Genomic DNA, 12,293 nt, shown 5'->3' with positions numbered 1-12,293 from the left:
TAGCATGAAACACTAGGTTGAAAGCAAGAGCAATGTCACTTTTGTTATCACAGAAAACACTTGGTGTTTGCAGAAGAGGAAATGAAATGTCATGTAAAATTTTACAAACCCAACTAAGTTCTGTAGCAGTGTGAGCAAGGGATCCGTACTCGGCTTCAGTAGAAGATCGAGTTACTGTACTTTGTTTCTTAGCACTCCAAGAGATGAGATTTGGTCCAAGAAACACATAGTATCCACTAGTAGATCTTCTGTCCACAAGGCATCCTGCCCAATCAGCATCAGTCATTGCTGTAAGAACTTGCTTACCTTTTGTAAACCACAACCCTGAATCAATGGTACCCTTCAAGTACTTGAGAATCCTTTTCACAGCCTGTAAATGAATGGTTCTAGGACTATGCATGAACTGACATACTTGATTGACTGCAAAAGCCAAATCTGGTCATGTCCACATAAGATATTGAAAAGCTCCAATTGTTGAGCGATAAGAGGCAGGATCTAGGAGAGGAGTACTAGAGTGATCCAATTTCATTGAACTAGCTGGAGTTGTGCATGGTTTAGCCCCAAGCATATCTGTCTTCTTAAGTAAATCCAAAGCATATTTGGATTGATGGAGAAACAATCCTTTGGCAGATCGGTGAACTTCAATGCTAGGAAATAATGGATATCTCCTAAGTCTTTAATTGGAAAGAAAGATTGAAGCTTGGAAATGATAGAGTGACAGAGTGCAGCGGAACTCCCAGTGATGATAATGTCATCCACATAGACTAATATGAAGGTGATGTGAGAGTCTTTCTTGATGAAAAGACTAGTATCTGAGGAGGGGGATGAAAAACCCAAGGAAATAATGACACGGTAGAAGGCTTTATACCAAGCTCTTAGAGCTTGTTTAAGACCATAGAGAGACCGTTTGAGTTTACAAACATGGTGAGGTTTAGACTGATCCACAAAACCAGGAGGTTGAATCATAAACACTACTTCTTTAAGATGACCATGCAGAAAAGCATTACTCACATCTAACTGATGCACAAACCAATCATAACTCATAGCAATAGACAAGAGAAGTCAGGTTGTTGTTGGTTTGGCTACTGGGCTAAAGGTCTCGGAAAAATCCAGTCATTCTTGTTGATGAAACCCTTTTGCCACCAATTGAGCCTTATATCGCTTTATGGAACCATCAACTTTGTGTTTAATTTTGAACACCCATTTGCACCCTACGAGATTGTAGCTCGGGTGTGAAGGTACTAATTCCCAAGTACCAGTGGTTTGGAGTGCTTGATATTCATCTGTCATTGCTTTCACCCAATTGGGATTTTTAGAAGTTTGAAGATAAGTGGTAGGAGTATGAGGGATGGTGGTGAGTTGATCAACAGAAGGTAAAAGATTATGCTTAGTGGCTGTAAAGATTTTTGGTTTAGAGATACCGGACTTGGCTCGAGTAATCATAGGATGTTGGTTGACGAGAATAGATAAAGGAGATGGGACAAGGGATGAAGGTGAGGAATTGTTGATGAGTACGGGTGAAAAGACTGATATAGGTGAATGTGAAGAATTATGTATGTTTGCAGGAATGGTTGTAGTGGGAAGAATAGGGTGAGATAATGGAGTGAGAGGAATAGGATTAGAAGATGAGGTAGGTAGACATGAACATAGAGATTGTTTGAAAGGGAATAAGGTTTCATCAAACACCACATGTCTTGAAATATATAACATGTTAGTAACAAGATCAAGACACCTATAACCACTGTGATTTAAGCTATATCTGAAGAACACACAAAGTTTACTTTTTGGAGACAACTTACTGGACGAATAGGGTTGTAGCCATGGATAGCACGCACACCCAAATGCCTTCAAAGTGTGATACTTAGGTGTGGCTTTGAAGAGTAATTTCTAAGGACTAATAGAAGAAGTCTGAGGTGGTAGTCGATTGATGAGGTGCACTGCAGTTTGAAAAGCTTCAACCCAATACTGAGATGGTAAGCCACTGTGAGATAGTAAAGTTCTGCCTATTTCAACCACATGTCTATGTTTTCTTTCTGCACATCCATTTTGCTCAGGAGTGTGAGGACAACTTAATTGATGAGTTATGCCTTGAGCATTAAAGAAACGTTGCAAATCAGCACTTAAGAACTCACCCCCTGATTCGGACCTCAAACATTGAACTTTACTGTCAAATAGTGTTTGGACTTTAAGAACAAAAGTCTGAAGAATAGAACATACATCTGATTTATAATGCAGTGGATATAACCAGCTATACTTTGTAAAATCATCAACTAGAATTAGGTAATACCAATATCCAGTACAAGAAGAAATGGGAGAATGACCCCATGCATTAGCATGAACAAGATGAAATGGCCGAGTGGAATTACAAGGCAAAACAGAAAATGGCAATCTGGAGGCCTTCCCAATTTGACAATCTGAGCAAACAGACTTCTGAGAATTTGAACCAACAACAGACAATTGACCTTTATTCACTACTTTATTTAAAACTAGACTAGAAGGATGACCAAGCCGTTTGTGCCATGTAGTGATATCAGCTTTGGCAATCATTAAAGCATGAGGTGAAATAGTAATACCAGAAATACCATTAGAGGCATTCCAGTAAAAAGAGTACAAGCCTCCTTCACTGGGGCCCTGGAAAAGCATCCTCCCAGTTCTTAGATCCTTGATGTAGAATCCAAAGGGATCAAAAGTCAGCGAGCACCAATTGTTATACACAAATTTATATACGGACATGAGATTATGAGAGGCTTGAGGAACTAATAACATATCATGAAGTTAGAACACAGCATTAGGAGTACGTATTAAAGCATCTCCAGTGTGAGAAATACACAAACCTTTGCCATCACCTACAAAAAGTTGTTCTGTGCCCGTGTAAGGTATGGTATAATTAAGAGAAGTTGGATCAAGAGTGACATGATGAGTCGCTCCACTGTCAGTAATCCAGTAGCTTGGAGAATGTGATCCAAACATAGCATTTAATCCTATTGAAGGATGACTCTGAGAAGCAAACTGTGAGATGCAGCCATAGGAGAGAACATAATGACCATATTGATTACAAAGTTGGCAAGGAATGGAATGACCAGTGAGAGAGAAGGATTGGCTAGATTGGGATGGTCCAGAAGTTTGACTTGAATTTGCTCCAGAGAATGATAAGTGAGAAGGAGCATGACCAAGAATACCTCCAAAGTTATTGTGTTGGCGATTTGCACCAAAGTTGCGATTCTGATATTGATTGCGACTTTGATATTGATTGTGATTCTGATATTGATTGCGATTTTGGTTCTGATATTTGCCCCTGAAGTTGCCTTGGAAAGAGGTTGAACCAAATGATCCTTGTTGTGCAGCATAAGCATGAAAAGGTGCAAAACTTGAGGATGAAGAGGCTCGAGTTTTGTGCTTCTGAAGAGAAATCTCCTTACTGAGTAGAAGTCCATGAAGTTCATCACCATTAACCGACTCAGTCCTTGTTTCAATTGAATCAACAGAGGATTCATACTCATCCGGTAAACCAGCAAGAATATACGCCGCAAGATCAGAATCGGAAATCGATTCTTCAGCAGCAGCAAGTTTATCAGAGATATCCTTAATAGTGTTAAGATAATCAGCCATGGAAGCTTCACCTTTTCCGAATTGTCTGGATTTTAGATCGGAGACTGTGAACATGAGTGCGCGAAGCTCCTACAAAACGTCGTTCAAGTGACTACCACAGAGAACGAGAGTCTTCCATTCCAATAGTTAGAGGAAGAAGATCTTCACCAAGAGTGGAATTGATCCAGATCGTCAAGATTTGATCATGTTCACACCACAAGTCGTACGCAGAATTAGGAATTTGAGATCCAAACGAATCACGAACAAACTGAGGAGAACAAGGATCATCGCCATTGATAAGCCCTAAAAGCTTGAATCGCTTCAGAACAGGAAGAAACAAGCTGCGCCAGGTGATGTAGTTTTGCCGATTTAGTTTCGTCGGAACCATTCCAGCAATATTTTGGACGGTAATCGTCGCAATCAATGGAGGTACATTGGTAGAATCAGAAGATGTAGGTGGAGAGGAAGAATCAGAAGTATTAAGAGTAGGCGCCAGAGTTGTTGCAGACGAATAACATGAGAGAGAAGATAGAAAAATTAGGTAAGATCTGTTTAGGAGGTGAGAAAATTCAAGAAACCAAGAAATGAAGGGAAGCGGAGGATCGACGTCGGTGGACTCCGGCGAGGATACCATGATGAATTTATGTATCTGTGCAGTTGATATTGAGAGAGAGAGAGAGAGAGAGAGAGAGAGAGATTGATTCAGAGTGTAAGAAGAATGATTCTTATCTCATTGTTATTGCAGATTACACAAGGATATATACATCAATAAAATATCTTACTCAATGCTGAGTCAGCAATACATAACTGACTATAACACCCTTGACTTAATAGCTAAGCTAAGTACTAATCTAGTGCCTTATGCTCATTACAATCTGGTGGTCCTTCACTATCCTTAATACTTTGTTGTAATTCAGGGATCCTAATTTTAGATATCGACATTGCATGATGCAATTTCTCTTGGGATCTTTTTGTTTTTTTTTTTATCTTTTTTCTTGATCAGATCATTGGATTAGTACTACATTTCTTTTGAGATAAAATATGGGCACATTTTATTTAATTTCATCTTTCTGGGGTGGCCAAAAAGTGACTTTCATCCGTATCCACGGCAGGAACAATAACCATAGATCTGGTTCGTGAATTTATGCCAGTATCTCTTATATAATTATATATACACAGATGCCGTCTTAAAATTATTCTCCAATTCCAAATCTTGACGACAAAATAGTAACATGTTGGGAATCATTAGCTTTGTCTTCTGAAACCCCTTACCGATTCGTTTTTGAAGATTTCTGTTTTATTCTTTAGGTGATGAGACACATCAAGCACGATATTCTAAGCTCTCGTTATTAGGACATAGTTTGTCGACACATTTGTTTGTAATGGGAAGAGTTGCGTCTTTATCAATGTTTTTCTTCCTTGGTTATATCAATAAGTTGTCGTACCTATCCTTTTTAGAACAATTAAAAGGACTATAATATTACTGCGTATATTTATATTCAAATCTTACACTTAACGTCTTGTGGAATAAATGTTGGTATTATATTCCATAAATCTGCATTTAACATTGCTGTTCTTCTTCTTTCTGAAAATTCGTATTTTGATAGGGTTTCGGATGTTGGGCAATTATATTGAGCAGAAGTGGGACTGTTAGTTCCTTGTTCTTGTTAACGGTGTTTCAAATCGCATTTTGTAAATGAATGAGAAGAAGATAGATTGCCAAGAAAGAAATCAACAAAGCCATGAATTAATCAGTGAGTGCAATTTTGAAGTTGGTAATCAGTCATATCAAATTTTTGGTGAGCAGCAACAACAGGCTTGGAACAACATGGGAATTTGGGTTCAGCAACCCACCATGGATCATGTAGTGTCACTGCTTCAAAATCTTGGGCCTCCTAAATCTCCCAGCAGTATTACAAGCCGCCTCGAATCCCCGGCTTCTGCTTTTTATGCAACTGAACGCTGTATGGGAGGGTTTCCACAGTATGACTCTCAAGTTGGTAATAATCCTCATTTCCCTTCAGGTCAATCTTATAATGAAAGCTACAGCTCCATGAATTCATCCGAGCAAACTGATCTGGATTTCGACATCAGAAACACTTTGCAGTCGATTGTGAAAACTCAACCCCGCAGCTATCAATACCAGAATTCCTCAGAGAAGTTTAACCAAATCCCAGGAAGCGATTTGTCAGGCTGTAAGCTCTTTGCACATCAATCAAATAAGTTGCATGGAGATCATAAAACTACTACAATTAGAAGACCGTCCTTATCCCTTCCTTCTAAAGAAAATCAGGATCAAGTAGTACGAATATTTCTTGAATCATCATCTTTTTTTTTTATTGCTGTTTTTGTGCATTGATTTTTCATATACTCCACCTCAAGATATCCATATGTGCTAGTTTCTTGTTCACAGGGCTGTCATACTTCATTCAATACTTCCCCGGTAACTCAACCGAGCTTCTTTTCTCAACAAGGAAAGCAGTCGCCAAGATATTCCTCCGGAAATGTTTCCGCTGCATATGGTAATTCCCCTTCAACTAGCCCTGTACTCTCCAGTAAAACACGAATTCGATGGAGTCAAGATCTTCACGAAAAGTTCGTTGAGTGTGTAAATCGTCTTGGGGGTGCTGAAAGTAAGTAACTTGGTATAATTTTGTGCAATTTGCTATGATCGAATAATTGATATGCTTCTTTATCTGTTGATCCATTGTAGAAGCAACACCGAAGGCAATACTGAAGATGATGTGTTTGGATGGATTAACCATCTTTCATGTTAAAAGTCATCTGCAGGTTTAAAGGAATCCTTTAAAAAATTCTTGTTTTTTTTCCTTTTCTAGAAGTATGATTTATTTTCCTCTCCCCTTTTTATTCTTCTTGTAGAAATATCGAATTGCGAAATATCTACCATACCCTGCGGAAGGTAAATATAAAATTGTTCAAATCATACATCCGTTCCTAATGAATAAGACTTTTACTTCTTGTTACAAACTACAAGTGCCTATAAAGTTTAATGATCAATTGGCGTGGCTTATTTTAACATTAGTTTTGACCCGAGTACTTTTCTTGCGTTGCAGGAAAATCTGAGAAAAGAACTACTTTGAATTTTGAACCCCATCTAGTTGTGAAAACGTAACCTGTTATATTACCCTGACTGTTATTCTGGTTTTTCAGTCTACCATTTCAAAATGAACACGCTTTTGGTTTTAGTTTTGGCATTCACCTTGATATTTTCCTCTTATATCCTCCAGCTTCTAACAAACCTATGATGTGAACTTTTTGGCAGTGGCTTGCAAATCAAAGAGGCGCTCCAACTGCAATTAGATGTTCAGCGGCGTCTTCACGAACAGTTGGAGGTTTGCATTCATGAGATCCAATTCTGTAGTTTCTCAAGTTATATATAAATGATCTCCAAATATTTTTGGTAGCAGTAAAAAATCATTCTTAATACTCCAATCTTCATAACAAATTTCATTCAACTATTTCAAAATGCAGATTCAACGAAAGTTGCAGCTGCGAATTGAAGAACAAGGAAAGCAGCTCAAGGAGATGTTTGATCTGCAACAACAAGCAAGCAGTAGCCTGTTGAAGACTCAGAACGTGGACGTCACATGCCACGAAGCTGTCCCATCAAATAGTCTCGACGATACTGATCAGGTTTCAACTTCTGAAGGTTCTGCGAATACTAGTTTTCACTCCAAGATAAGTTAGCCCTGAAAAGAGAATTAGTCAGAATCAAGAACTTCAAATCAGACTAATGGTTGAGTAAGAAAGAAGGCAGAATTGGAAGATGATAAGAAGACTACAATCAATTGACTGGCACTCATACGTTGATCATATTCCATTTAAAGGATATGATCCCATAGAATGACTATTGTCTTTTGTTTCATAAAGTGTGTGTGGCAATATTGTAACAATGGCTTACTGTTTCCAGGAAGTTCTCATGCTTTCATGTAATCATGCTTGAAATTTTGTAATAATTTTTGTTTTTTCTGTGCGAAATCGATTAGGACTATATTTGGACATAACGTTGAGCATTTTGGCGCGATTACTCAGTGTGATAATATTTTAGGAAATAACAAAAATGACATATTTTCTTAATCTTGGGACAGAAATAGGATTTTTCAAATATGCACACGCCATGCACGATAATAGGGCAGAACTATGATTTTTCCTACATGTTGAAATGACCTAATTGCCCTTATATATAAATGTGTTAATTCCTCCCACATTTTCTGACTTCTCTCGCTACTTGCTCTCTCGTCTTCTCGGTTCATTTTCTCTCTAGATCTGTTATCTCCTTAGAGCCAAAATCCAAAGATCGGGAGACTTTGAATGCGGTCCCTAGTTATGAATATTCTTTGACTGAAACCTTGTTAGTTTTCAATTTTTGATCGAAATCCCTGAAATTAATGTGATAATTTATTTCTAAGTATGTTACTATATTTTTTAAATTAAAAATTAAAAATTATAGTTGTTTATATATTAATGAGATTTTAAATAAAAACCCATAATTTGTGAGATTAAAAATATTAAAATATAAATATGCTATTGTGTGTGTGTGTGTGTGTGTGTGTAAACATGGGTACATTCATCAAAATTAACCAAAAAATTATTATACCAAAACATGAGTACATTCTTCAAAATCACAAAAAAAAAAAAAAATATATATATATATATATATAATAAATAAATAAATAATAAAATATTAGGCTTAATAACATTAGTAAATTTCTTCGATTAAACTTGATATGGATATATGCTCAATAAGTTTAAAAATAGATTAGAAAAAAAATTGAATAGATTTTATATATAAAAAAAAAAGTTACATTTTACATATAATAAATTGGTATATTTAATAATGATAAATTTTAATATTAAAAATTTGAAAAAAAAAATTATATGTATGGGTACATATAAGATTAAAAAATTGAAAACATTTTTTAGAAAAGCTAATGGGTGCAAACTTATTCTAATTTTTTATTAATTTTGGAAATATTTTGAATTGAAAATTAGTTAGGAGTTTGATAAAGGTGTGAGTATTAAAATTATAAATCAATTATTAATTTTTACTTTATAAAATTATGTAACTGACATGTAAATTCATTATTATATTAATGCTAGGAACTTAGATCAAAATCTCAATACTAATAACGTTTCAGCCAATAAATATTAGTAACTAGAGATCGTATACTAATTTTTCCTTGTTCAAATCATCCTATCAGGTAGAGGCAACCCTGCCCCCGCACACCTCCTCCAATTTATGTTCATGCCGAAATGTGGAATTCCCTTTTTCATTTTCTTTTCTTCTTGTTTTTTTTTTTTTTTTTTGGGGGGGAAATTTTGAAGGCTAAACTTATGTTTTTGGGTCTCTTTGTTTTTTGCCCTCATACTGAATTCAACATAGTTGTGTTTGAGACGAAAAAGGTGGACTTTTAGAGTTGAAGTGATTGGTTTGGTGTTTCTTAGAGGAGACCGAGATCCTTCAATTTTCCAAAAAAATTACATATACTGTATACACATGACATGCACATAATATGCTTACAGATCTGAGATAAAATTAATTTCACTTCAATTTTATGTGTGGATTTTTATTTCTTCTGTCTTCTTCCTCCATCTGTTTCCTCTCTCGATCCAAATTTACAAGTACTAAAATAAGGTTTGGATTTGGTTGCAATTAAACAAAACTTATTAAAGTTCAGTTGGCTTTTGGAGAAGAAAGAAATTTGAGGGAAAAAAGATAAATCAGAGCGGAAAGAAGAGAGAAGATATGGACAAAATCGTTTCGTGAACTCATTCTCACTCTTCGTATTAAGCTCACTTATACACTGTATGTACACGATATGTACACGACATGCATATAATATGCAAATGGTATGCTCACAGATATGAGCTCAACCCAGAAACCTAGAGCTCACACTCTCTCTTGACTTCCTCGATTCCAAATCTGAAAAATGATGTAAAGTGATGCAATGAGCTGAGAGTTTTAGTACATATGTGGGTATTTTAATCATTTTGGTTTTATGCATGATGTGCATGGTTTGTGCATGGCCTGTTTGTTCTATTTCTGTACCAAGATTAACAAAATGGGTCCTCCTTTTTTTTTTTTTTTTTTTTCTATTTCCCTAAAAAATTTCATAATTTTTTATCCAATTTTTTTTAAAAAAAAGTAAATGTTAAACGCTAATTTATTAATCTTGCTACCACTACTTTCACCATCTTCATCAACATCCAAGTAATCCTAACCCCTAATTTATTTGGTTTTAATTTAATATATGCCATAAATACTGTGATTACTGTTTTGCGTAATATACATGTTATACGTTGATAAATATGTGAGGGTACGTTGAAAAAGAAAAAGAAAACAAAGGATTCCAAAATCCTAAATCACAAAAGTCGCGGCTTTGAGCCGCGCTTGAGTTCGAGCCACCGACCCGCGAGTTGGGTCACCAAAACCGATGTCAGCTTTGACCTTTAGTCAACACCGCCAACCCACCTCCTTCACTGGAAGTCAAGACGCTTCCATAGCCATAGGTTGCGATGACCAGTCACAATGACGACTCGTCATTGTCCTGTGATGGTGATCGTCTCCGGCAATCAAAGCCTGATGGGTTCTTAGAGAATCTCACTAGAGGCAAACCCAAGGATTTCTGCCATTGAGAAAGAACATTAACTACAACTACTTATATTTCTACTTCTTATTCTAATTAAGGTGTTTTGAATATTGTGAGTTCAGCTTATTTCCTTTGAAAATGAATGAACAAAAGATTGATTACCAAGAAAGAATTCAACAAAGCCATGAGTTAATTAATGTATAAGCTGGTGAGCTGATTAGTATTAATGAATAAGTCATGTGTTTAATTTTGTATTCACTTGTGCTTAAGATTGCCAAGAGTAAAGCTCAAATATGTAAGGCTATGAGTGCCATGTGTAATGATCCTAGTTGTTAGCTAGATGAGTGGTTGAGATCAGTTTCTAGAGAGAGAGAGAGTGATCCAGCTAAGAGCTCCTAACAGTTTTATTCCCTTTTACCTGACTTGTGTGAGTGTGAGAGAAGCAATCAATGAAAAGAATACTTCCTTTGTGATTTGCAGAGAGAAAGAAGCAACCATATCCTTTCCCTTGTGCATTCATCTTCCTTCAATTCTTTTCTTCTAAATATATCAATTTACTGAGCTATTTTTCAATTCACATTAACATGGCCTTAGAGCCAGGTTGGATCATTTGTAGATGGGCGTAAACTGTGTAATTTGGGACGTTGCCGGAACTGGGAAATCGAGCTTCAACTGAGCTTATCCTAGTTTGGTGAAGCTCGCCGGAGTTCCCTGTGTGATCTAAAACTACATGTTTTCGATACATCGGAGCTCATGATGGTCAGATCTGGAAGTTTAGAAGTAAGGATTCTGATCTTTTCTAGTGAGAACTATGAGTTCTAAAAGATCAAGATGATGACAATTTTCAAGTCTCATGGATTGTGGAAATTGGTAGAGAAAGGGATTACACTCCTTGATGACGTGAAGAAGAAAAAGAAGGTTGATGAAGTTGAAGCAGTGGATGATGATGATGAACAAACTGCTTCGATGTTCATGAAGGATGCTAAAGCTCTCAGGATTATTCAAATGCAGTTTCCAATCAAATTTTCCCTTGAATCGCCAACACAGATTCATCTAAAATGGCTTGGGATCTGTTGTATGGAGAATACCATGGTGCTTATCAGGTATGATCGGTAAAACTTCAAAATCTCATACATGAGTTTGAATATGCTAGAATGTGAGATGGTGAATATTTATCTAGCTATCTTACTAGTTTAAATGATATGATTAATCAAATGAAAACATTTGGAGAGACACTTTTGAATGAGAGATTAGTATAGAAAATGTTGATTAGTCTCAGTAAAGCTTATGATCATATATGTCTTGTGATTGAAAATACTAAATGTCTTGAAATTGTTGAGCTACAAGAAGTGGTTGCAATTTTGAAAAGCCAAGAACAACGTTTTGATTTGCATTCCTCTGATGCAACTAAGAAAGCTTTTGCCGCTTTATCTGTGAGTAACAATGGACAGAATAAAAGCAATACTCAGTCTGGTAATTACAGGGCACAGAAGAGTTTGAATTCAAAGGGTAAAAAATGAGATTCAAAGCCAAGGTTTCAACAAAAACCATTTGGCACACCTACACAGAATTTGAACTCATCACAACCTATGGGTTAAGCAGGTGCAAAACCTCAATGCAAAGTGTGCTCTAAGTTTCATTTTGGAGAGTGTAGACATAAGGGGAAACCAAAATTCTACAATTGTGAAAAATTTGGTCATTGGGCCAGAGAATGCACTGTGGGTAAAACAAACTCTGCAAATCAGGTAGAAGTGATAGGAAATTTTTTTCTATGCAAATTGTGCTATTTTTGAGACAAATGTCAATGGTAATTGGTAAATTAACAGTGGTTGTAGCAACCACATGACATGGAATTTTGATATTCTTGTTGATATAAGAACAAATATTGCAGGAAAGGTGCAAATTCCTACTAGAGTATTGGTAAATATTGCTAGAATGGGTTCATTGGGAATTGACACCAACAAAGGCAAGAAATACATTAGAGAAGTCATGTATTTGCTAGGCTTGAAGGAAAACTTGTTGATTGTTGGACAAATGGATGAACATGAGTATTATCTACTGTTTGGAGGAGGAATGTGTAGTGTGTTTGATGGA

The 12,293-nt window shown here is 36.3% G+C and overlaps 1 protein-coding gene across 3 annotated transcripts; it reads left to right on the top strand.

The window, feature by feature from the left end:
* The first annotated feature begins 4,822 nt into the window (after positions 1-4,822).
* Positions 4,823-7,613, top strand: LOC137713910 (myb family transcription factor PHL5). 3 transcript variants are annotated; one of them, XM_068453265.2, is made up of 7 exons: positions 4,823-5,887; positions 6,002-6,221; positions 6,302-6,378; positions 6,469-6,508; positions 6,663-6,717; positions 6,872-6,941; positions 7,081-7,613. In XM_068453265.2, exons 1-7 carry the CDS (start codon positions 5,285-5,287, stop codon positions 7,294-7,296), a joined length of 1,281 nt encoding a protein of 426 aa, XP_068309366.1. In that variant the 5' UTR covers positions 4,823-5,284; the 3' UTR covers positions 7,297-7,613. The 3 variants fall into 3 exon arrangements, with proteins under 3 accessions (XP_068309366.1, XP_088539894.1, XP_088539893.1); XM_088683768.1 differs by having other exon boundaries at positions 4,823-5,890; positions 6,002-6,110; XM_088683767.1 differs by having other exon boundaries at positions 4,825-5,890.
* Positions 7,614-12,293: the final 4,680 nt, after the last annotated feature.

Source organism: Pyrus communis, chromosome 14, assembly GCF_041283825.1.
Source record: "Pyrus communis isolate YQ-2024b chromosome 14, ASM4128382v1, whole genome shotgun sequence".
NCBI lineage: Eukaryota > Viridiplantae > Streptophyta > Magnoliopsida > Rosales > Rosaceae > Pyrus > Pyrus communis.
This window is presented reverse-complemented; position numbering and strand designations above follow the sequence as displayed.